This window comes from Carcharhinus amblyrhynchos, chromosome 15 (genome assembly GCF_965287045.1).
Source record: "Carcharhinus amblyrhynchos chromosome 15, sCarAmb.v2.hapA, whole genome shotgun sequence".
Classification (NCBI taxonomy): Eukaryota; Metazoa; Chordata; class Chondrichthyes; order Carcharhiniformes; family Carcharhinidae; genus Carcharhinus; species Carcharhinus amblyrhynchos.
In genome coordinates, this window is record NC_137338.1 from 66,954,413 (window position 1) to 66,981,202 (window position 26,790).

The following is a 26,790-nucleotide window of genomic DNA, read 5'->3' on the forward strand; positions in this document are numbered from 1 at the left end:
AGAAAGTTTGGAAGTTAATCATACATCTGTACACTGTGAATGTTGTAAAAATTTACTTTGGTAGAAAGAAAGGCAGATTATATCCTAAAGGTTGGGAAAAGCTGTTGTCCAAAGGGTGTCCTTGTTCATGAGTCATTGAAAGCTACATGCAAGTGCAGCAAGCAATTAATGGAAGGCAAATGGTAGGTTGACCTTCCTCACTTGGGGACTTGAGCACAGGAATAAAGCAATTATAAAGCCTTAGCGAGACTCACCTGGAATACTGTTTACAGTTTTTATCCCCTTATGCAAGAAGGGGATATACTTGCCAGGGGGTGTGCACCAGACTAATACCTGGGGTGATGGGATTGTATTTAAGAAAGACTGAGGAGACTAGGCCTGTATTCTGTAGAGTTTGGAAGAATGAAGTGTGACCTCATTGAAACTTATAAGGTTCCCACAGAACACCCTTGACAGGTTATGTTTTGTTTCCCTGACTGGTAAATCGCAGGATACAGGGTTAGGCCATTTAGGACTGAGATGGGGAGACATTTTTCACTCTTGCGGGTGGTGAGTCTTTGGAATTCTCTAGCCCCAGAGGCTGTGGAAGCTCCATGTTTTGAGCATGGTCAAAGCAAAGAAATTGATATATTGCATAATTGATAGATGTCTACCATAACTGATAGGCATTGAGGGATATGGAGATAGTATAGGGAAAGTGGTGGTTAGGTGGCTATCAGGCATAGTCTAACTGAATGGGTTGATGGGCTGAATGGCCGCTCCTTTGCACCCAAACAATCCCTGAGAGTACAGGTTCTCAGAACACTCCTGACAGCTGGGTGAGTCACGTGACCTGAGCGGCCGCCGTCACCGTGGGCCCACGTGATCTCGGCGGCCGACGTCACCGCGACCCCCACGTGACACTCGGCGGCCGACGTCGCCGCGATCCCCACGTGACACTCGGCGGCCGACGTCGCCGCGATCCCCACGTGACACTCGGCGGCCGACGTCGCCGCGATCCCCACGTGACCCTCGGCGGCCCAAAGATGGCGCTGGTGATGGCGGCAGAACCTCCGGTTCAGAAGCTGAGGTGTGTGAGGGAGAGAGAGAGAGAGGGAGACAGTGTGGGGTCAGCACCGGGAGCTCATACCGCTAGATTGTCCGGAGCGGGATAGAGGGGGGCTTGCTGGCCGAGGCTGTGTGTGTGTGTCCCGGGTTTCACTCCCTCTCTGTGTGTGTCTCTCCACAGCCACAAGAAGCAGCGGGCCCTGCTGAAGAAGGAGAAACGGAGGAAAAGGCGGCAGGAAAGCGCCAGACAGCGACAGGCAGGTAGGTGCAAGACTGAGTGTTTGTTTGGTGATGGGGTGCCGTATGTTTGGTGCTGAGGGGGGGTGCCGTATGTTTGGTCCTGAGGGCGAGTGCCGGGCGCTGGGGGTGTAGAGGCGGGAGGGGGGGTGCCAGGCGCTGGGGGGGGGGTGCTGGGTGCCAGGCGCTGGGGGGGGGGTGCTGGGTGCCAGGTGCTGAGGGGGGGCTGCTGGGTGCCAGGCGCTGGGGGGGGTGCTGGGTGCCAGGCGCTGGGGGGGGTGCTGGGTGCCTGGGGGGGGTGCTGGGTGCCTTGGGGGGGGGTTGCTGGGTGCCAGGTGCTGGGGGGGGTGGTGCTGGGTGCCAGGTGCTGGGGGGGGTGGGGGCTGCTTGGGTGGGTGCTGCACATTGAGGGTGGGGTGGTGGGTGCCTGGTGCTGGTGGGGGGTGGTCGGTTGGGTGCCGTACACTGAGAGGGTGGGGTGGATGCTGGGGAGGGGGGAAGGGGTGTGTTGGGGCAGGGTGTGGTGGATGGATGCAGTATGCGGGGGCACGGAGGGGTGGGTGGGAGGGGTGTGCCAGGCAGTGTGTGGTGTTTGCTGGGCCGAGAGCTCATTGGTGGGGGTGTGCTGGGCACTGCAGAGGTCATTGGGGAGAGCATGTGGGTGGGGAATGTGCCAGACACTGCGGAGTGGTGGCAGGCTGCATCAGGAACTGTGGAGTGGGTGGAGGTGTGCCATGAACTGTGGAGCTCGTGGGGGGTGTGTATGTCAGGTGCTGAGGAGTTGTGGGGTGGGAGGGTATGCTGGGTTCTGAAGGATGGAGGGCCCTGCTGGGCACTGAGGGATGGGGTGGTGTGGGGGGCTGTGCTGGGTGCTTTGGAGTGGTTGTCATACTGGGAAGAGGGTGGTGTGCCAGGCCCTGTGGGATGGGTGGTGCCCTGGGCACTGCTTTGGGGGTTTGCTGGACACTGCAGGGAGAGTGCTGGGTACAGTTGGGTGGTGGGAGGCATCACATTGTACTTTTCTGCATTGAACTTCATCTGCCACCTAATTGCCCACTCTACCAAGTTGTCTGTGTTTTTGAATTTCTACACTGTCCTCTTAATGGTTTACAATATTTCAAATTTTGTGTCATCTACAAACTTTGATATTGTCTCCTACACACCAAGATTTAGATCATTTACATCAGAAAAAAACAAGGGTCCTAATACTGACCCCTGGGGAACACCACTACAAACCTTCCTCCCAACCCAAACAATATCCATTAACCATTACTCTCTGCTTCCTATTATTCAGCTAATTTTGTATCCATGTTGCTATTATTCCTTTTATTCCATCAGCTATAACTTTTCACACACATTTGTTGATGGCATTATATGCCTTTTGAAAGTTCACATCAACACCATTACCATCATTGACTCTTTCTGTTACCTCCTCAAAAAACTAGCAAGTTAGTTAAACATAGTTTCACCTTTAGAGATCCATGCTGGTTTTTCCTATCAACCCATGTTTTATTCCTTATTTTCTATTGTCTCTCCATGTTGTTCCACCGAAATGCGTCACCTTACACTTCATCTGCCACCTATCCAACAACTTGTCTACGTCCTTTTTGAAATTCTACACTGTCCTTCTGAATAATTGTTTCCAAAAGCTTGACCACCACTGATATTAATCGACTGATGTGAAATTGCTGGGCCTGTCATTACAACCTTGTTTGAACAAGGTCATTACGTTCGCAGATCTCCAGTCCTCTGGTATCTCCCCTGAGTCTGAAGAAGACTGGAAGGTTATGGTCAGTGCATCTGCAATTTCCACTCTTGTTCCTTCAACATCCTTTAATGTACTAACAGTCTCTTCAGCACTTCCTTCTCATCAATTTTGAACCTTTCTAGGGTCCATTTTTTCCCGTCTATCACTATTATTACTCAGTAGCATCCACTTCCTTGGTAAAGATGGATGCAAAGTATTCATTTTATATCTCAGCCATGCCTCCCATCCCCATGTGAAAATCTGCTTTATGGTAATCAACTCTACTCCTTTTTATCACTTTTGTACTATTTCTACGCCTATGGAAGACTTTGGGATTCCTCCTTGTTGGCTGCCAGTCTTTTCTCATGATTCCTCTTTGCTTCTCATGTGCTTTTTCACCTCCTCTGTGAATCTTCTGTATTCCTCTTGGTTCTCAGTTGTATTTTCTACTGACACCTGTCATGAACACACTTTTTCTTCTTCACCTTCATTTCTAATTCATTTTTCAACTAGGAAGCCCTGGATTTGTTTGCCTCAACTTTCTCTTTTAAGCTACAGTTTCTCCTCCAACCTTGTATTCCAGTTTAACCAGCTGTCTTCTTGCCCCACTGAAGTTGGCTGTCTCCCAGTCAATTATTTTTACTCTGGATTATCTATTTTCCTTTCCTATCATTGTTCTAAACCTTAATCACTGTCTCCTAAATATTCCCCCACTAACACTTGACCCATCTCATTTCTAAGAACCAGGTCTAACAGTGCATTCTTTCTTATTGAACAGGACACACAGCTGTGGACGATATTCCTGAACATAGTCTAGGAGCTTTTGTCCCTTTCTGTCCTTTATGCTATCACTGTCCCAGTATACATTTGGTTAAATAGAGTCCCCCATTTTGGCTACTTTATAATGTTTGCATCTCTGTAATTTCCCTGCAGATTTGTTCTTTTACATCTTTCTCACAGTTGGTGATCTATAGAGTGCACTGTAATTGCATCCTTTTTGTTCCTTAGCTCTAAGCAAATTGATTCTGTCCACCATTGGCCCCAGAGCCGGCCCTCGTGCCTCAGGAATCTAAAGCCCTCTCTCCTGCCCCATGGATGATCCATTTCTGCCTCCTGAGGCCCCCAGCATCACAGATGCCGTCTTCAGCTAATTTGATTCATTCCGTGTGACATTAAGAAATGGCTGAAGGCACTGGGTACTGCAGACTGTAGGACCTGACAACATCCCTACTTGTGCTGTGGAATTAGCCACATCCTAACCAAGCTCTCCCAGTTTAGCTACAACACTGGCATTCACCTGGCAATGTCCGAGTATGTCCTGTCTGCAAAAAGCATGCTGAGTGCAATCTAGCCAATTACCTTCCTATCAGTCTACTCTCAATCTTTAGCAGAGTGATGGAAGGTATCCCCAATAGCTCTATCAAGTGGTATTTACTCAGCTCACTGATGCTTAGTTCAGGTTCCGCTAAGGCCACTCAGTTCTAGACCTCATTGCAGCCTTGGTCCAAACATGGACACGTGAACTAAACTTGAGGTGAGTGATTACCAGTATTTGACCGAGTGGCAAATACGAGTTCTAGCAAAACTGAAGGCAGTGGGAATGAGGGGGAGAACGCTGTGCTGTTGGAGTCGTACCAAGCACACACACTATTTGTAGTTGCTGGAGGTATCCAGGACATCACTGCAAGAACTCCTCAGGGTGGTGTGTTAGGAGGAGGTCTTGCAGGGGCAACATCCCTTGCCTCCGAGCCAAAAGCTCTATGTCCAAGTCCCACTCCAGGACTCAATGGTCAAGGAAGGTGCCTTCATAACAATGCCAAACTAGTTGACTAGTTTCCTCCCACACCCCAAAGATGTGCTCTTAGGCTGATTGGTTTACCAAATTGACACTATTCTCCCCTGAATCTGGCTAAGTTAGGGATTCCGTTCGTAGACACGCAGGGTAGAATAGGTGTAGGGTGATGCGGCGGTGTGGGCTCGTTGGGCCGAAGGGCCTGTTTCGCATGCTGGGTTGTTCTTTGTTCGAATATGTAAATTTTTCAAATACAAGTCAACAGCAAGCAGTAAGAGTGGAAGAGATTCCTGGTCAGCCATGTGATGGAAAGAAAATTGGAGCCTCCAGCATCACTTTCCATTGCTCCACATCACAGAATGCATGCAAATGTGTTCGTTACCATAGCAATGTGGACTCCTTTAACCAGTGTGGATAAGATTGTTGCCAATAGTGTTGGATTTGGTACCTGCTTCCTGACCTCTGGTGGCGATGTGATAGACAGACCTGCTTTTGGGCAGACAACTAAAGAAATGTCCTAGGGCCAACCCATCTTGAGCTACTTTGTCAACAACCATCCCGCCATCATAACATCAGAGGTGGAACTTGTTCCAATAATTGCAGTGTTCAGAACTATTCGTGATTCCTCAGATATGGTCCATATGCAGCAAGAACTGAACAACATCCAGGCTAGGGCTAAGAAGTGGCAAGTAATATTCATGCCACATGAGTGCTGGGGCAGTGACCATTTCCCCTGTAAACCAGGCCTTGTGTCTTCACTGCAGCCACAATGGGCCAAATGGCCACCTCCTGTGCTGCATCATTCAGTGATTAAGCTTGTAATGGATTAAACGTTATTTTAGTACTGAAATGCGCAAAGAAGTATTTGTGGGGGGAAAAATTATGTATCTGCTGTTTTGAATGATTGTGATAGGGTCTTTATCAAAATCTTAGTTACTCAGTGAGTGATTATCTGCTGCTTGAAGGTCCCAGTGTCTTAATGCTGTTAGAGTACAATGATAAAGTGTTGAGATTATAGGCTCACTAGCAATTCAGTCCTTTGCCCAGGCTGTCCTTTGAAGATTAGGTGAAATGTGACGATTCACTTTGAAAAATATATTGTTTTTTTTTACTTAATACGCGTTACATTAAAAATGGCACCCAATAATGTACTTGGATTTTATACATGACAGCTATAAATACAAAATGATTTTCATTAATTTACAGAAATAGCTCATGAAGAGGAGGTTGAAGAGGTGGATGATCTAGAAGAAAGAGAATTAGAGGCTGAAAGGTCAGTGACTTCTTGAGACCAATAGGATGGCTTTCATTTGTAATACACGAAATAGTTTACAAATTACATTCAAAGAGAAGTCAACTGGTTAAAGCATTGAATAAAGCAATGATATTTTAAGTGATGGTTATCATCCCCACCTCTCTTTGAGCAGCTTTCGGGCTGAGTTGCGGAAAAACTTCTTCACACAAAGGGTTGTGAATCTGTGGAATTCCTTGCCTAGTGAAGCAGTTGAGGCTACCTCATTGAATGTTATTAAGGCAAGGATAGATAAATTTTTGAACAGTAAAGGAATTGAGGGTTATGCAGGCAGGCAAGTGGAGCTGAGTCTGCAAAAAGATCAGCCATGATTTTATTGAATGATGGAACTGGCTCGAGGGTCCAGATGGCCTACTCCTGCTCCTAGTTCATACGAAAGGATTTTCTTTTTTCAGGATGAACTGCACTTCCTTGCTAAAAGTACATTGAATGAAAAATGAAATGTACTAAAATTGAAATGAGCAAACAGTGGGCTGGCTGTTGGATTCCAAAAGAGCACTGTTTTTGAAACTTTGATTCCTGCAGTAGATGGTTATAGCAGCTTTTTCTCTTTTTTTTAGACAGCGCCTACATGTAGAATGGTTGGAAAAAGAGCAGCGGGCACAAGAGGAGTTCCAGCTGAAGAAGGAAAGAGAAGAAGCAGCACGAAAAAAGCTGGAAGAAGAGGAGGTAAACAATTTGATTTCCTAATTCTTTCCCTTTCATCACGCTCCCATTTTATGGCAGAGCAATTGGGAAAGTGAATTTGGACTGTTTCCCCCTAATTCTATTTAAATTAATCTGAGTAGCTGTTGAGGCTTGATGGATCTCTCAAATCAGAATTGTTTCAAATCAGGAGGAGGCCATTCAGCCCATCATGTCTACCCCTGCTCTTTGAGTAGTTCACTTATTGCCATTCTCTAGTCTTCTCCCTGTAACTCTACACATTCTTTTTAAATAGCACTTTGTTGTCTCTTTGCTTCAGTTGAACCTACCTCTACCACTCTCTTGGGCAGTGCACTTCAGACCTTGACCACTTGCCGAGGGAAAAAGATTTTCCTTTTGTTTACTACTTTTGCTGATTACTTTAAATTTGTATGCTCTCGTCCTCAATCCTTTCATGGTAGGGACAGTTTCTCCCTATTTACTTTTCCAGACTCCTCATGATTTTGAATACCTCTATCTAATCTCTTTTCTCCAAAAAAAAATTGTCCCAACTTCTCAACCTATCTTCATAACTGAAGTTCCTCATTCCTGGAACAATTCTTGTGAATATTCTGCACTTTGTCCAATGCAATGCTTTCACATCCTTCCTAAAGTGTGGTACCTGGAACTATCCTGGTTCTAGTAGTCTAGAAATAGGATGTGCAGTTAATAATTGAAATATTATTTGGTTTATAATTTAAATTTGTATTTTTGCAAGTATTGTACAAATAGTTGGAAGAAGGGAATCTGAACAAATCTCAATTGTACTAGTTGCTGTTTAACAGCAGCAAAGCGATGAAAAACCAGTGCATTATAGTAACTTAAGAATATCTCAGCAACTTTAATTTGGTGCTTCGAAAAGCAATGATTCTCACCTTGAATTCTTAAGTTCACAAAACAACTTGCTTTCCTGGGAGGAGGTGTAATATCGTGAATATGGAGGAGTCTTGCAATGTTAAACTGAATAGAAGAAAATTGCAACATGCTTTACAGCGCAAAAAGTATTTCTGTTCTTGGAGAAAAGTCAAATCAAAGTGGTTTATCTTTAGCGATTGAGCTCTGCCTCCACTGCATGGATATCTCTTTGGAATATCAACTCCAGTTCAAGTGTTAATCAGCTTGTAGGCAAGAATCTTCTAGAATGGTTTGAATTGAGAGCTAATATTTTCATCACTGTGTGGCATATTTTACAAGTTGTTTATATCACATACACTAAAATATTGTTTTAGTCTCCCTCCAGTCAAACTGAAAACGCTTAAATTTTTATCTGAAACTTGAAAATAATTGGTAGTAAAGAATGTGAGTGCTTAAAAAAAGACATTTGTCAAAGTTTTCATCTTGCACTCATCTGAGCAGTCTCAAAAATAGAAATGTTGGGGAAACAGCCGCTTTATATTGTATAAGAGAAGGGTGTTGATTGATTGGCAAATGGACTCTTGTAGAGATGTTGTCATGGAGAACGCACCATTCTTGCGATTGACCTGATGAGTGCAAGATGAAAAGATTTGACAAAATATATATTTTCATTGAAACGTGAAAAGTGAGATCAACCTTAAATTAGAGGTATTTTCAATGCTGAGATAAGTTTGTACAACGAAATTTGACTGGTGGGATCCTGTTCCTTTTGTGCCCCTAGAGAAAAATCCGAGAAGAATGGGAACAGCAACAGATGAAAGAGAAAGAGGAAGTAGAACACAAACGTCAGGAACGGAGAGAACGAGAGGTGATTCCAGCTCTAGGAGGATAAATTCACAACATATATCCTCTTTAAAAGGCACAACAAATATATTTCTGCAATTAATTCTGCATTTGTGTTTGGAAGTGGGACAACTGATCAGAGAACTTAGGGCAGAAGACTGATGGAGCTAAATGCCAAAACTGGAAAATCCTGCCCAAGATCAGCAGACCTTTCCATAGTCTGCCCCTTGTCCGCTGCGATTCCTCTGTCGGGTGGAACGGGAAAATTCACCTCCAAATCTTTGTGTTCAGTTATCAAGCTGAAGACTTAAGAATGGAATATTCTATGTTGCAGACACCTAAAGGCAGCATTAAGTACTCCCTGATCAGTTAGAGCATATTTCCATGTGGAATAAATTTCCAGAACCTTGCAGCTGCACCTTTCCCCTTCTATTTTGAGTCCTGTCTGAGTGAAAATCTGCAAATTTAGGAACAGTTTTGTACCGTGGGTGTGCGGGCACAAGATTTCAGCAGATCATCACTTGCCACCTGTCTGAATGGATTTCCAATGTAGTTGAGGGAAATAAAAAGCCATGCTTAATGTACTGTGGCTTATTTGACTCCCAACTATTTTATCTTTAAATGGCATAGCTGAAGAAATGCTTCAAATTTCCATTTTGCTAAGGTACATTCCCTGACTGCCGCATTTTTGAAAAGTTGCGCACCAAAGATCTGTTGGTGTAATAAACTGAACTCATATCAAAATGTACCAAAGGAACTTGGTCAAACTAGCTAAAAAGAGTAACTTCATCAAATGCAATAGACATCAGTGGTAGAAATGCAGTTAAAATTGATGGTTCTCAGTCAAAAAACCCAGATTTTAAGTATTGGTTGAAGACTATGGAATGACATGATTTGGGCAGCAGTCTCCAATGTAATACAGAAATATATACATTATTAAGAAGGATTTTTCTCTATTATTGGTACTTTACTGTTTAAAATTTTAAATCAAATAGCTTATTTATGATCAAAATGTAATGAAATCCTGTTGATCAGTACTTCCTCATTGAGTAGGTAATTTATTTTCATGTGAAGTTGTGGAAATGTGTTGGGAGCACGTTCAAATTCTAATCAAATAAAACTTGCTCTCTGCAAAGTTGTCTAAGTAATGTATGTAGAAATGCTTCAGTAGTCTGAAGTTTTCATCAGACAGCTGGAACGAGAGTTTTAAATGTTTTGCTCAGTTACAATCCTATTCGAGAGTATATTGAAAGGTGTTAAAGTTCATCCAGATTAAACTATGTCTCAGACTGAAAGTAGAGGAACTCAACAGTTAATCCTACAAACTGAATTTCTTTTTAATGTAATCTTGCTTACCTTGATAATGTAACACTTTATTTTGTAAGAGCATTGTATTTACATGTGTTCATGAAAATTATCTGGATCTGCACAAGTGATATTCCTTAACAGTCCTGCACTAAAGAGTTTCCACCGCTCGTCCTTACTGACTAATACATCGAGATGTATCTTTTTCATTATGCTTAGCAAACGTGATTTGAATTATCGGAGTCGTTTTAATTTGATATCCCTCCATTCTGTGTAAATGTAAAGACTTACGAGCAGAATCATTTTTGTATTGGGAACTTATTAACTACAAATAGTTTATCATTCATGTCAGTCTTGCAAACAATTCAAACACTGCTTGCACACTGACTTGATACCTTTCAGCTAGTTCTGTTAAAAGAAAGCCCCTGGGTGTAGTCAGATACTTTGTAAATTAATTTATGTCTTGGATGTCAGCATAAAGGGACAGAGCTAGTCATGTTCCAGATGCTGATACATACCTGGCTGTGTACATTATTGATTTTAAAAATTACAATTTTGTTACTTTTTTCTAGGTTTAATTGCCAGCTAATGCACTAAATGTTGGGAGGGAAGAGAAAAAAAATTAAGCCCAAATGAATGAGCAGTATTTTGATTTGACAGCTATTTTCACCACGAATGCTGGATTATAGTATTTTTTTCAATTTAAATTTGTACATCTCAGTGTATTTAATGTTTTTGCAACTTAGTTTGTAATGGGGCTCATTTGTTTAATTTTGAATTTACTTGTCTGTAAGTAAGTTTTTAAATAACTTAAGTCCCCTGTCATGAATCCACTGTCTAATTTCTCATTCTTAACAAGTAGAATCAGATGTGTACCAGATAAGTACTACAGGGTTTTTACCAGTCCTATCTTTACACCATTTGTAGGAAGCTGTTCAGAAAATGCTGGATCAGGCAGAAAATCAGGTACTGTATGGTCTTTGAATCCTTTGAGTAAAATTGAATTTAATTTGAATTATACTTAATGGAAAATGTATTTAGTAAAATATTGTTCTAGATTGAACAGTTATAAGGTGTCTGTTCAGCATTGAACTTTAAATGCCAAGGAGTGTTCTTGTTTTAAAGGGTTCATACCATTCTGTAATAGGGAGGGAGGAGAATCCACTTGTACATTACAAACAAAATGCTACAGCTGCTGGAAATCTGGAATAAAAAGCAGAAAATGCTGGAAAACTCCTCAGATCTGACAGCATCTGTGATGAGAGAAACAGGGTTAGTGCTTTGAGTCAGTGTAATTCTTCAGAGCAGAAGGAAGTGGAGAATCCAGTGATCCATGTCCTACTGTTCAATAAGAGGAACTATTAGATTGGAATTCTGTCATATCTTCCCGTGATGGCAAGTGGTGACATTGATTTTAAAAAAAACATTGGAGGGCTTAGGGGTTAGCTTACTCGTCAGAGAAAACTAACAAGTATCCATTGAGGTTTGCGCACTCATTTGTGAGACAGAAAATCATAGGCTGAAACTCCACTGCGCAGATTAGAGAACAAAACCACAGCTGGCACGTCAGTGAAGAACTGAGGAAGTGCTGCACTGCTGGAGATGTTACCTTCCATGAGTCACGTGATGGAAAAGGATTTTCTTGAAGAATGGGGACTGTGAGATCCTGATGGATATTCACCCACAAATAATATCACTCAAAACAGATTATCTGATCATTTAATTTTGTGGGTCATGCTTTATGCAAATTGGCAAGGTGATCTAATTTTCTTAGGATTCTATCACATATTTGATAATTATGTTAAACATGCCAACAAAACAAATATAATTTTGCTTTTGCAATTCTTCAAAACTTCTTGCACTTAACAGGTTGTTTTGAGATACCCTGAAAGATGCTATATGCGCACAATATGTTTCTTTTCCTCTGATTCCCATTCACTTTGGTCTTAATGGGGCTCAGAGATCCACACGGTCAAATGCTGCCTTGATGGCAAAGTCATTCTCATCTCACCTCTTGTTCAGCTCTTTTGTGTCATTTTGAAACAAAGTTGTAATGAGATCTGGAGCCTACTGCCCTGGCAGAACCCAAACTGTGTGTCGGTAAGCAGATTACTGCTGTATTAAGTGTAGCTTGATGGCACTCCTGTTGACCTATCCATCTCTCTTGAGGATCGAGAGTAGCCTGATGGGGCGGTAATTGGCCAGATGGGAAGTTTTCCATTTTGTGGGGTAGATGCCAGTGTTGTAGCTATACTTGAACATCCTGATAGATGTGGCTAGTTCCGAAGCACCGATGTTTCGTACAACTGCCAGGATGTTATCGGGCCATAGTATCCAGTATCTTCAATTGTTTCTTGATATCCCGTGAGACATCAATAATAGACTCAGTACTTCTAGCTAAGGAGGGGTTGTTATACTTGTCTTTTGCACTGACATCTTGGCTCCCCTATCAAAGAAGATGGGTGTGTCTATAGAATGTCCTCATCTTTGATTATTTAATAGTCCACCATCATTCATGATTGGGTATGATTTAATTTAATCTGTCAGTTTTGTGATCTCTTAGCTCTGTCTATAGGATGCTGCCTCTGCTGTCTATACATACAAACATGAATTAGGAGCATGAGTAGATCACTTACCCCTTCTAACCTGCTCTCCCATTAAAAATGATCATATAACCTCAACCTGTATTCTTGCCTATCCCTGGTAACCTTTTATCCCCTTGTTAATCAAGAATCTATCTAGTTCTGTCTTAAAAATATTCAGAGACTTTACTGCCACTGCCTTTTAAGGAAGAGAATTCCAGAGACTCGTGACCCTCAGAGAAAAAGTTTCTCATTGCTATCTTAAATGGGTGACCCCTTATTTTTTTAAACCATGACCCCTATTTCTAGATTCACCCATAAGAGGAAATATCCTCTCCACATCCGCCCTGTCAAGACCCCTCATGATCTTAAAGGTTTCAATCAAGTCACCTCTTCCTCTTAAATTGAGTACAAACCTAACTTGTCCAATCATCACTCAAAGGGCAACCTGTCCCTTCCTGGTATTAGTCTGATAAACTGTTTTCTGAACTGCTAATGCATTTATCTCTTTCATTAAATAAGGAATATTTGGGTGGCACAGTGGTTACCACTGCTGCCTCACAGAGCTAGGGACCCAGGTTCGATTCCAGCCTCGGGTGACTGTGTGGAGCTTGCACTTTCTCCCCATGTCTGCATGGTTTCCTCCCACAGTCCAAAGATGCGCAGGTTAGGTGAATTGGCCATGCAAAATTGACCCTAGTGTTAGGTGAATAGCTAGGGTAAATTCATGGGGATAGGGAATGGATGGGATTGTGGTTGGTGCAGACTAGATGGGCCAAATGGCCGCCTCCTGCACTGTAAGATTCTATGAATACTGTTGGTAGTGTTCCAGATGCGTTCGCAACAGTGTATCATTCAACAGAAGCATAATCTCCCTACTGTTATAATCCATTCTCCTCGCAATAAGTGTAACATTCTATTAGCTGTTCTAATGACTTGCTATGTAACTGTATACTAACATTTTTAATTCATGGACAAGGACGTCATCTACTGTTTGAGAACCAGTGCAGACTCCTCAGTGGGCCGATGGCCACCTTCTGTACTGAAAAGAATCTGAGACTGGCGTTTAGCAAAAATAAAGAACAAAAACAGAGGTGTCAAGGTATTGGATTTCCAGAGTGTAAAAAAACTGGTAGGGCCTGGAAATTGTTGAAATGACATGGAGTACCAAAACATTCACAAATGTAGTTGGGAAGAAAGTGGACAATGGAAAGAAAGTAGAGTCAAGATAGGAAGGAATAAGTTCCATGGGGCAGGAACAGGCTGAAATGAGATGTGTACCAGAACAGTCCTGTTCGTGAATTTTGGGAAGGTGGTAGAAGTAGGGGCTGAGGTTGGAGGCTGCAGAGGGAAGATCTCCAGAGGAGAGGAGGTGACAGCCCTGGAAACAGTAGCTTGATGTTCACGATTGGAGTAATTCCGTTGTAATTTATTTTGCCAACAGTTGGAGAATGGTGGCACTTGGCATAATCCAGAAGCACCAGAGGATTATGGGACTGAAAAGGATAAATCATATTGTCCATTCTTTCTAAAGACTGGATCCTGCAGATTTGGTGATAGGTGAGTAAAATATTTTGAATAAATGATCAATTCGAAATATAATTGGACAAAGTACAACTTTTAATAGTGTAACCTTTGTTCAAAGCACACCAACTGCCTGTTAAAGAAATGTTTTGTTGCCCAGATGCGCTGATGTCAGTCCTGAAGTACTGTTACTTGATTTGATTGGAGTCGGGATCAACTTGGGAATTAATCTGGGACTGCTGCCACTCTGGTGGGGATTCCTATTGCTTTGTCTGCTGCAGAGTTTGCTGGTACACCAGGTGGCTCCAGATTAAACCAGTCTGTGATAGAAACTTGTTCTGTTAATGTCCCTGTTAATGACAACCATTGAACACCAGAAATGGCAGCATTTTTCTGTTAAGAAATGGTTTTAGCTTTATCACAGAAACCCTACATTGAGTCTGCACCGACCACAATCCCACCCAGGCCCTATCCTCATATCCCTGCATATGTACCCGCTAACCCCTCTAATCCTCTAATGTAGGGGATATGGGGGTAGGGCCTGGATGGGATTGTGTTCGGTGCAAACTCGATGGGCCGAAGGGTCTCTCTCTGCACTGTGGTGATCTATGTGTGCTGATCTACCTACGCATCTCTGGACACTAAGGGGCAATTTTAGCATAGCCAATCAATCTAACCTGCACATCTATATGCTGCTAATGTAGCAGCACCTATATTTTTCTACATTAGTGTTGGGGGGCGGCATAAGTAAGAAATGTCCACCCCCCCCCCCCCCCCCCCCCCCGCCAAATCCATCTCTTTTCCTCACCTGAGATATTTCCATCTCATAGAATAGTTCTGGAATGTGTTTCACAGTTTAGATCTAGAGAAAGCTGGTGTCAAATGTTTGTAGGTTTGTATGTTATAGCATAACATAATTATGTTATGCTATAACATAATTTTAGCTGAGCTGTTGCTATTTGTGGGAAGGTCAGTAAAAGGTTAGTATTGAGCAATAAAGTTGGTTGTGTTAGATGGCAGAAAATATTGTCTATTAAAGTCTAAACATGATTCAGTTTAGTGTTATAAAAACTCAGCAAGTGGTCTGTGATTCTTGTTTGATCGAAGTTTTTTAGAAAGACTTTCTGGATGAATTAACTTCCCTTGTTTCTTGAATAATCACAGTACCAGTGCTTTGTCTCTTCAATTTGTTTTAATAGCTTAGTGCTGGTAATATTGGAACTGCTTTAAAGCTGAAATTATCTCAGTAAAGATTCTATCAAAGCGGATGCCTTGGAGATGCCGTACCAGGCGGCGCAGTGGTTAGCACTGCTGCCTCACAACACTAGGGACCCAAGTTCAATTCCCAGCTTGGGTCACTGTGTGGAACATAGAACATAGAACATTACAGCGCGGAACAGGCCCTTCGGCCCACAATGTTGCGCCGACCAGTCTTATTTTTAAAAAAAAACATTGACCCACTAATCTAAACCAATCCCTTTTTGTCCATAAACCTATCCACCAATCTCTTAAACGCCCCCAAACTAGGCGCATTTACAACTGCAGCAGGCAGGGCATTCCAGTCCCTCACCACCCTCTGGGTAAAGAACCTGCCCCTGACATCCGTCCTATAACTACCCCCCCTTAATTTAAAGCCATGCCCCCTCGTGCTAGATTTCTCCATCCGAGGAAACAGGCTATCACCATCCACCCTATCTAAACCTCTAATCATCTTATATGTTTCTATAAGATCCCCTCTTAGCCGCCTTCTTTCCAGTGAAAACAACCCCAAATCCCTCAGTCTCTCCTCATAGGACCTCCCCTGCATACCAGGCAACATCCTGGTAAACCTCCTCTGCACCCTCTCCAAAGCCTCCACATCCTTCCTGTAATGTGGGGACCAGAACTGCACACAGTACTCCAAGTGCGGCCGCACCAGAGTTGTGTACAGTTGCAACATGATGCTGCGACTCCTAAATTCAATCCCCCTACCAATAAACGCCAAGACACCGTACGCCTTCTTAACAACCTTATCTACTTGATTCCCAACTTTCAGGGATCTATGTACACATACACCTAGATCCCTCTGCTCCTCCACTCTATTCAAAGTCCTCCCGTTAGCCCTATACTCAACACATCTGTTATTCCTACCGAAATGGATTACCTCACACTTCTCCGCATTAAACTCCATCCGCCATCTCCCCATGTTGGCATGGGTTTCCTTCAGATGTTCCAGTTTCCTCCCATGCTGCAAAGATGTGTACGTTAGGTTGATTGGCCATGCAAGATTGCCCATGCTAAATTGCCCCTTAGTGTCAGAGGGACTTGCGAGATCAATATATGTGTTAGAGGGCTAGAGCCTGGGTGAGATTGTTGTCAATGCAGGTTCAATGGGCTGAATGGCACTTGAGGGATTTTATGGAAAAAAATTGATTAGTTTCATTTTTTGTATGGAAAGATCATATGACCTGGGATAGATCATTCTGCAAGGCATGTTCTTCTTGAATGGTGGAACAGGTTTGAGAGACTAAGTGGCCTACTGCTGATCCTAATTGGTATATTCACCTCAGGCTCACGGGAGAAACAAGTGGGAAGTTGTGGATGTGTGTGTAATTATTTTTGAATGCTCTCTAGATTTGAACCTTGACAAGATTAGATGCTGAGAGGATGTTCTCCATTATGCAGCAAACTAGAACTAGTGGGCATAGGCTCAAAATTTGGGGTCCTGCATTTGAAATGAAGAATTTCTTTTGCGTTCATCTATGAGATTCTCTATCCATAGAGCAGTAGGGACTGGGCCATTGAATCTATTCAGGCCAAGTTAGAGAGATCCTCGATCTACAAGGGAGTCAAGAGTTATGTGGGGCAGACTGGAATGGAGGATTGAGGCCACAGTCAGATCAACCACGGTGTTATTGAATAGCCAAGTAGGTTTGAGGAGTCGAGTGGTCTACTCTAATTTATTTTATGATTGTTACCTTGAATTTGGAAATTGTAATTGTCACTAATATTTAAGACAGCAGAGAGGGATTGCTTACATATGGTGTAACAAAATGAAATGGTGCAGCCTCCTTCAAAAGCAAATCACAGAGAAAATGCAAGGAGGGGAAACCCTGAGCCAGCAACTCATCCAAAGCTCAGTCATCTGCAGTATCCTGTCCTATTTACATGAATGAGAGGGGCATGGAGGGATATGGTCCAGGTGCAGGTCAGTGAGACTAGGCAGAGAAATGGTTTGGCACAGCTAAGAAGAGACAAAGGGCCTGTTTCTGTGCTGTAGTGTTCTATTTGCAGCAGGGCCTTCCGGACACAGGTTGCCCTTAGTAGTCATCTACTTATCCACTGGAACCCTGCTCAGCACCCAGATGATGAATGTTGTCACTTTCACTTTGAAAGATAAACTGGATGATAAGAGTTAGACAGAGGGGATGTATAGAAGTGATTTGTTCTGGGAAAGGGAATCTAGAACATGAGGAACAATCTTAAAAGGAGAACTAGACCATTTGGAAGTGAAATCACAAAATGCTTTTTCACAGTGGAAATCTGGAATTCTCTCTCCCAATAGGCTGTGGATATGGGTCAATTGAAGCTTTCAGGCCCAGATTACTGGTTATTAGGATAGGGAATCAAGGGATGTGGCGCAAAGACTGGCCAAGGGAGTTAAATACAAATCAGCCGTGATATCGTTATATGATGAACAGCCTTGAGAGGCTGAATGAACTCCTGTTGTTATCTATATTTGTGTTTATTTTGTAACTTAATCCCTGTAACCTCCATATAAGATACCTGCAAGGGTTCAGAAGCTTACTGATTATTGAATGTAAAAGTAAGGATATTATGCTTCAGTTATATATGACATTGGCATCTCAAAATACTGTGTGCAATTAAGGAAGGAAGTAAATGCATTGGAGGTGGTTCAGAGAAGGTTTACTAGATTGATACCTGGAATAAGCAGGTTGCCTTGAGGAAAGGGTGGGCTTGTTTAATTTGTGGTTTAGAAGAGTGAGGGGTGACTTGATTGAAGTATATAAGATCCTGAATAGTCCCAACAAAGTGGACATGGGAAGGATGTTCCCTCTAGTGGTGAGTCTGGAACTTGGGGGGAACTGTTTGGAAGTGGTGTCACTGGATATTTTTAAGGCAGAAGTAAATAGATTCTTGTTAGGCAAGAGAATCAAATATATGTGCGACGGAATGATTGCAAATTTCTTTCATACAGGTGTTCTCGTAAACACGTTTACCCAGCATCAAGTCAAACTCTTCTTATCCGAGCCATGTTTATTACCTTTGGAATGGAGGAAAGTAGGCGAGATGATTATGATACTGATTCTGGGCTGGAGCACAGTGAAGAGGACATTTACCAGCAGTTTGTAGAATTCTATGAGGATGTACTACCTGAATTTAAGAACATTGGAAAAGTTGTACAATTTAAGGTATTTTATATATTCATTTAATCAGCAATTTAATGCTGTATACAATGTAGAAACTGGCCATTAAGCTGCATCTGCTCCTAATGAGCCTTCTTCCCACCCTCTATGTAACCGTATCAGTACATCCTTCATTTCTTCTCCATCACATTAACCTGGCTTCTCCTCAAATATATCTGAGCTTTTGCTTCAAATATTCCTTTGTGGCATTATGTTGAACTTTTTATCAGTGACCATCTTATTTTTATGGCCCCTAGTTTTAGACTCCTCACACTGGTGGAAGCATTATTTCCACTTATAATCTACTGAACCCCTTCATAATTTTAAAGACCTCTTTTACTCAAATTTCTCTCCTAGAGAAAAACACCCCAGCTTGATCAGTCTTTATGGTTACAACCCCCAGTTCTGGTATCATCCTTCTAAATAATTTTTGTACTTTATGGCACGTTGAGACTAGAACTGTGAGAACTTCTACCTGTCATCCGACCAAGAGACTCTAGGCAGAATTTTTCAGTCCCAACCACCACAGGAATTGTAGTGGGTGGGACTTGGACCATGCAAAGATCCATTGATTTCAGGTGGGATTTTCTGGACTTGGGGTGACTGCGGCTGGAAAATCCTGCCCTATGTGTTTGACATGATTGTGTCACAGAATCATTATGATACGTGAGGCCAGTCAGGTATTTGAACAACTCTTGTTTATTTTAGCATGTTTTAAGTTTGCAAGTGTTCTTCCCAGATTTATGATTGATTTATTGTTACCTCCACAGAGACCAGCAACTTTTAAAAAGCGATAAGTTTCCCAGCAACTGATAGAAATATCAAAGGTTAAGATTTCATGTTTTAGGATTTTCACAATAACAATGAAACTAAAATCAACAAAGATTAAATGTTACTTAACAGGCCACTACTAAACTAAAGAATAGATACTCTTACATTAGCTAATGCAATCAAGATGCATTTTACAACACCTTTTGTGCGCTATGCTACTGGCAGAAGAATAACATTACAGGAGCAGTCCTTCTCTGACTCCCACTTATCTACAAACTTTGCTTTTTCTTGCCACCCTAGATCAAAACTTCCCGTGTCCTCTGGGAATCATTGTACTGAGCCTGAGTCTTCCAGATTGAGGTGAACCTTGTTGGTGAAAATCAATGACTCAAAAACAGAAAACGCTAGAAAATTTCAGCAGGTTTGACAGCATCTGTCGGGAGAGAATAGAGCCAATATATCGCTGGATTCTGGGGAAGTGCCAGAAGACTGGAAAGTGGCTAATGTTACGCTGTTGTTTAAGAAGGGTGCTAGGCAAAAGGCAGGGAATTATAGGCCGGTTAGTTTAACGTCTGTTGTAGGTAAAATGTTAGAATCTGTCATCAAGGAGGAAATAGCGAGGCATCTTGAGGGGAATTGCTTGATAGAGCAGATGCAGCACGGTTTCGTTAAGGGGAAGTCATGTCTGACAAATTTATTGGAGTTCTATGAGGATGTGTCTAGGGCGGTGGATAGAGGAGAGCCGGTGGATGTGGTCTTTCTTGATTTTCAGAAGGTGTTTGACAAGGTACCTCACAAGAGGTTATTGCAGAAGGTCAGGGGGCATGGAGTTGGGGTAGGGTGTTAGCGTGGATAGAGGATTGGTTGTCAAATAGGAGGCAGAGAGTGGGGGTTAATGGGTGCTATTCGGATTGGCGGATGGTGACTAGTGGAGTGCCCCAGGGGTCGGTGCTGGGCCCTCAGCTATTTACCATTTATATAGATGATCTGGAGGAGGGAACCGAGTGTATGGTGTCAAAATTTGCTGATGACACCAAGATTGGTGGAACGGCAAATTGTGCGGAGGGTGTGGAGAGTCTGCAGAAGGATCTAGATAGGCTGGGCGAATGGGCCAGGAACTGGCAAATAGAATTTAATGTTGGCAAGTGCGAGGTGGTCCACTTTGGTAGGAATAATGGTAGGAAGGACTATTACTTACGTGGCGAAAAACTGCAGCAGGCGACGGTGCAGAGGGACCTCGGGGTCCTTGTGCATGAGTCGCAAAAACCCAGCCTGCAGGTGCAGCAGGAGGTCAGGAAGGCTAATGGGATGCTGGCTTTCATAGCCAGGGGGATTGAATATAAAAGTAGGGAGGTCTTGCTGCGGCTGTATAGGGCATTGGTGAGGCCGCAGCTGGAGTACTGTGTGCAGTTTTGGTTGCCGTACTTACGCAAGGTTATTTTGGCCTTGGAGGGAGTGCAGAGGAGGTTTACTAGGCTGATACTGGAGTTGAGGGGGTTGAGCTATGAGGAGAGGCTGAATAAACTAGGCTTGTACTCGTTAGAGTTTAGAAGAATGAGGGGAGATCTCATTTGAGACGTATAAGATGATGAATGGGATGGAATTTCAGGTGGTCACATGGTCACACGGTGAAGCCTTCCATTGTTTGCTGGAGCAGAGGAGTGAAGGAGCAGAGAGAGAGATAAGAATTTACCTGTTAAAAACCTGTTTAAATAAGTTTAAAGCACTTTGTTCCTTGTAGAACTGTTTAAATCATGTAAAAGCATTTTTGCGGGCTTTTTGTATTTACCACTTTAAGAATTCTAAGGGAGTGGTTAGAAGGGAGTTGTGGCCCAGCAAGCTTTAAATCAGCGTCAGGTTTAAAAAGAGGCCTGGTGTAGACAGCGGGCAGCGTCGGAGCGGGCAGTGGAGTGAGAGGGAAGCAGAGTGAGCTACTAGGGCTTAATATCAAAAGGGCTGGGGAGAAAAAGGGCCAGGTAAGTTCATGTGGAAATTTTCAATACTATTACAGCGAATAATGGAGGGGCATGTGATGTGTTGTTTCTGTGTGATGTGGGAACTGGTGAACCCCAGGGTCCTTCCCAGTGACCATGTCTGCAGTAAGTGCAGGTTGCTGGAGGAGCTCCAGCTCAAGGTAGATGAGCTGGCCTCTGAGCTACAGACACAGGCTCATCAGGGGGAGAGAGGGTGCCACTGTCAATGGGGTGCAAGTGACATCCATCCACCCCCCCCCCCCCCCCCTAAACTGGCTAACTCTAAGGGTCAGGAACAAGAGGGGGCTGCTGAGAGGAGGAAGGGGGGTGGGGAGCGGAGGAAGGAGGGTGGGGAGCAGATGCCTCAGCCTCTCAATCTGCATAACAGGTTTGAGGTTCTTGCTTCCAGTCTGGACGAGGACGAGGGAGGTGAGGTCGGTGAGCAAACTGCACATGGTACAGTGATGCAGCAGGACAAAGAGGTGAAAAGGAACGTAGTAGTGATTGGGGATAGTGGGGTGAAGGGTATTGACATGTCCTTTGTCACAATGACAAAGTGCACAGAAGGGTGTGTTGTCTGCCTGGTGCTCAGGTCCGGGATGTCGCATCTGGGCTGCAGAGGAACCTGGAGTGGGAGGGTGCGAATCCGGTCGTTGTGGTACATGTGGGTGCCAACGACGTAGGCAAAATGCGAACTGAGGATCTGGGGAGGGAGTATGAAAAGCTGGGAATGGAATTAAAAAGTAGAACCAACAAGGTGGTTATCTCTGGGCTACTGTCTGAACCAAGTGCAGATGGGCGTAGGGTTGATAGGATTAAGGAAGTGAATGGGTGGCTCAGGGATTGGTGTGGGAGGAATGGGTTTGCATTTATGGGGCATTGGCATCAGTATTGGGGTAGGTGGGACCTGTTCGGGCGAGATGGGTTGGGTCTGAACCGTGCTGGGACCAGAGTGCTGGCAAATAGAGTAAAGAGGACTGTAGACAGGGCTTTAAACTAATTAGGGGGGCGGGAGGGTGCGAGGGTAGGTGACATTACGGGGTCGAAAGTTAAGGAGAGGGTACAGGTAAGGGAAGAGGCCGAGGATGTCCCAATAATAGAGGGAGTAGGGGGCGTGAGTATGGTTGGTGGCGTTACGGCAAATAGGTTGGCAAATAGGTGAAGGTTGGGATGAATGCACGAAGCATTCGGAATAAAGTAGATGAGCTGGTGGCGCAGATCGGCACAAATGGATATGATCTGGTGGCCATTGCAGAGACGTGGCTGCAAGGTGACAGGGACTGGGAGCTGAATGTCCAGGGGTATCAAGTGTTTAGGAAGGATAGGCGGGAGGAAAAAGGGAGGGTGGCGTAGCTCTGCTGATTAAGGACAGCATCAGGGTGGTAGCAAGGGATGATATTGGAGCCAAGGAGCAGAAAGTGGAATCGTTGTGGGTAGAGATTAGGAACAGCAAAGGGAGGAAGACGCTGGTGGGTGTCGTCTATAGGCCCCCGAATAATGATCTGGAGGTGGGGCAGGCTGTTAACGCGCAAATAAGTGCGGCGTGCAGGAATGGGACGGCCGTAGTTATGGGGGATTTCAATCTACATATAGATTGGTCGACCCATGTTGGACGCGGTGGGCTCGAGGAGGAGTTCTTGGAATGCTGCCGGGATAGTTTTCTGGAACAGTGTGTGTTGGAGCCGACGAGGGAGCGAGCTATCTTGGATCTGGTGTTATGTAATGAGGTGGGTAGAATTAGGGACCTTGCGGTGAAGGATCCTCTTGGGGAGAGCGATCATTGTATGGTGGAGTTTCTGGTGCAGATGGAGGAGGAGAAAGTGGGTTCCCGGACGCGTGTCCTTTGTTTGAACAGAGGGGAGTACGGTAGGATGAGAGAAGAATTGGCGAATGTGGACTGGGGGAGCGCTTTGGAAGGTAGGTCTGCTGAGGAGCAGTGGAGGATCTTTAAGGAGATCTTTCTTGGTGCTCAGCAGAAATTTATTCCGATGGTCAAAAAGGACCATAGGAGGAGAGGTAATAAGCCGTGGATAACGAAGGAGGTGAAGGAAAGTGTTAAATTAAAAGCGGAGGAATTTAGAGTAGCTAAGAGTAGTGGGCGAGAAGAGGATTGGGGGAGGTTTAAATGTCAACAAAGATTGACAAAGAAGTTGATAAAGAAGGGTAGGAGAAACTATGAAGCTGGGCTAGCGCTTAATATAAAAAAGGATAGCAAGAGTTTTTATAAATATATAAAAAGGAAGAGGCTGGCTAGGGTGAACGTTGGACCCTTAGAGGATGAGAAGGGGGACTTAGTGGTAGGGGATGGGGATATGGCTGAGGTCTTGAATAACTTTTTTGTTTCTGTCTTCACGGAGGAGGACGTGAATAATTTGCCGGGTGTTAGAGATGGAAAGGTGGTAGGACTGGAGGGTCTTCATGACATTACTGTTACTAGAGAGGTGGTGCTCGACAGACTGGAGGGGCTGATTGAGGCAAGTCCCCAGGACCGGATGGAATGCATCCGAGGGTTCTGAAAGAAATGGCGGAGGTGATAGTGGATGCCTTGATGGTTATTTTCCAGACGTCGCTGGATTCCGGGGAAGTGCCGGAAGATTGGAAAACGGCTAATGTTACGCCGTTGTTTAAGAAGGGTGCCAGGCAAAAGGCAGGGAATTATAGGCCGGTTAGTTTAACGTCTGTTGTAGGTAAAATGTTAGAATCCGTCATCAAGGAGGAAATAGCGAGGCATCTTGAGAGAAAGTGCTTGATAGAGCAGACGCAGCACGGTTTCGTTAAAGGGAAGTCGTGTCTGACAAATTTACTAGAGCTCTATGAGGATGTGTCTAGGGCGGTGGATAGAGGAGAACCGGTGGATGTGGTCTTTCTTGATTTTCAGAAGGTGTTTGACAAGGTACCTCACAAGAGGTTATTGCAGAAGGTCGGGGACATGGAGTTGGGGGTAGGGTGTTAGCGTGGATAGAGGATTGGTTGTCAAATAGGAAGCAGAGAGTGGGGGTCAATGGGTGCTATTCGGATTGGCGGATGGTGACTAGTGGAGTGCCCCAGGGGTCGGTGCTGGGGCCTCAGCTATTTACCATTTATATAGATGATCTGGAGGAGGGAACCGAGTGTAGGGTGTCGAAATTTGCTGATGACACCAAGATTGGTGGAACGGCAAATTGTGCGGAGGGTGTGGAGAGTCTGCAGAAGGATCTAGATAGGCTGGGCGAATGGGCCAGGAAATGGCAAATAGAATTTAATGTTGGCAAGTGCGAGGTGGTCCACTTTGGTAGGAATAATGGTAGGAAGGGTTATTACTTAAGTGGCGAAAAACTGCAGCAGGCGACGGTGCAGAGGGACCTCGGGGTCCTTGTGCATGAGTCACAAAAACTCAGCTTGCAGGTGCAGCAGGTGGTCAGGAAGGCGAATGGGATGCTGGCCTTCATAGCAAGGGGGATTGAATATAAAAGTAGGGAGGTCTTGCTGCGGCTGTATAGGGCATTGGTGAGGCCGCAGCTGGAGTACTGTGTGCAGTTTTGGGCACCGTACTTACGCAAGGATATTTTGGCCTTGGAGGGAGTGCAGAGGAGGTTTACTAGGCTGATGCCGGAGCTGAGGGGGTTGAGCTATGAGGAGAGGCTGAATAAATTAGGCTTGTACTCGTTAGAGTTTAGAAGAATGAGGGGAGATCTCATTGAGACGTATAAGATGATGAATGGGATGGATAGGATAGAGGTGGAGAGACTCATCCCGCTCAGAAAGGACAGTAGGACTAGGGGGCACAGCCTCAAGATAAAGGGGGGGCGGTTTAGAACAGAGTTGAGGAGGAACTTCTTCACTCAAAGGGTGGTGAATCTCTGGAATTCTCTGCCCGTTGAAGTGGTGGAGGCTACCTCACTAAATATTTTTAAGACGCGGGTTAGAACATAAGAAATAGGAGCAGGAGTAGGCCAACTAGCCCTTTGAGCCTGCCCCGCCATTCAATAAGATCATGGCTGATCTGTCGTGGCTCAGTTCCACATTCCCGCCCTCTCCCCATAACCCTTAATCCCCTCTCTCATCAAAAACCCATCAACCCGCGTCTTAAAAATATTTAGCGAGGCAGCCTCCACCACTTCAACGGGCAGAGAATTCCAGAGATTCACCACCCTTTGAAGAAGTTCCTCCTCAACTCTGTTCTAAACCGCACCCCCCCCCCCCCCCCCTTATCTTGAGGCTATGCCCCCTAGTCCTACTATCCTTTCTGAGCGGGAAGAGTTTCTCCACCTCTATCCTATCCATCCCATTCATCATCTTATACATCTCAATGATATCTCCCCTCATTCTTCTAAACTCTAACGAGTACAAGCCTAATCTATTCAGCCTCTCCTCATAGCTCAACCCCCTCAACTCAGGCATCAGCCTAGTAAACCTCCTCTGCACTCCCTCCAAGGCTAAAATATCCTTGCGTAAGTACGGCGCCCAAAACTGCACACGGTACTCCAGCTGCGGCCTCACCAATGCCCTATACAGCCGCAGCAAGACCTCCCTACTTTTATATTCAATCCCCCTTGCGATGAAGGCCAGCATCCCATTCGCCTTCCTGACCACCTGCTGCACCTGCAAGGGTTGATGGGTTTTTGATAAGAGAGGGGATTAAGGGTTATGGGGAGAGGGCGGGAATGTGGAACTGAGCCAAGACAGATCAGCCATGATCTTATTGAGTGGCGGGGCAGGCTCGAAGGGCTAGATGGCCTACTCCTGCTCCTATTTCTTATGTTCTTATTTCGAGTCTAGATGACCTGTCATGAGGTCCAGCTTCATAACACTATAGACATTTCCACTGCCGTTTGAAATTGCGCACCTTGAATTGCAGTTTACTTCAAGTAACAGTATTGATCTAATGTAAATTCTATGTCCATACAAAAGTAACCAGCGTGGAAGTAACAACACACAGCTTTCAAAATATACTGGTTTGAGGAACGCATCTTGTTCTGAGCCTTAATAAGGGTTTTCTTCCGCACAGCCATTAACTTTGAGTTCCAAAGCTAAGATGGGTGAATCGAGAAAAACTTTTTGAAAAGCCAATATACTGTACTTGAAAAATTTAAATTTATTTATTAGTATCACAAGTAGACTTACATTAACACCACAGTGAAGTTACTGTGAAAATCCCCTAGTTGCCACGTTCTAGCACCTGTTCAGGTACTGTGAAGGAGAATTTAGCATGGCTAATGCACCTAACCAGCATGGTCTTTTGGACTGTGGGAGGAAATCGGAGCACCCGGAGGAAACCCATGCAGACGCAAAGAACGTAAGACTTCACACAATGACCCAGGCCAGGAATTGAACCTAGGTCCCTGCTGCTGTGAGGCAGCAGTGCTAACCATTGTGTCACCACGCCGCCCATATAATCCAATACCAAATTTTAAATGCACGAAACTACAGTATTAATTCTCAATATTTATTTTCCAGGTTAGTTGCAATTATGAGCCACATCTCAGAGGAAATGTGTATGTTCAATATCAAAAGTAAGTTTTTGTATTTTCTGCATTATTTTTCATTGAGTTAAAAAATTTGGATTTACAAACGCTTGATGTTGGAAGATCTCCTTTGCCCTGTTTATATGTGATGCCATAGGATTGTGGACATCATGTGGGCGGCAGATGGGATCTTGGTTTAATGTTTTGTCCAAAGAATGTCACTTCAAACCATATAGCATTTTCTCATTACTGCACTGGGGGTATGAGC

The 26,790-nt window shown here is 44.1% G+C and overlaps 1 protein-coding gene across 1 annotated transcript in view; it reads left to right on the forward strand.

Annotated features, from left to right (window-relative positions):
• The first annotated feature begins 987 nt into the window (after nt 1-987).
• The window catches only part of zrsr2 (zinc finger (CCCH type), RNA-binding motif and serine/arginine rich 2), a 31,114-nt gene continuing 5,311 nt past the window's right edge, over nt 988-26,790 (forward strand). Inside the window, exons 1-9 of the mRNA XM_080204109.1 lie at nt 988-1,069; nt 1,229-1,308; nt 6,030-6,096; nt 6,696-6,804; nt 8,456-8,542; nt 10,750-10,788; nt 13,849-13,964; nt 18,127-18,340; nt 26,515-26,570. Of these exons, the coding sequence (XP_080060235.1) occupies nt 1,026-1,069; nt 1,229-1,308; nt 6,030-6,096; nt 6,696-6,804; nt 8,456-8,542; nt 10,750-10,788; nt 13,849-13,964; nt 18,127-18,340; nt 26,515-26,570 (812 nt within the window). The 5' untranslated portion in view covers nt 988-1,025. The remainder of the gene's footprint in view (nt 1,070-1,228; nt 1,309-6,029; nt 6,097-6,695; nt 6,805-8,455; nt 8,543-10,749; nt 10,789-13,848; nt 13,965-18,126; nt 18,341-26,514; nt 26,571-26,790) is intronic.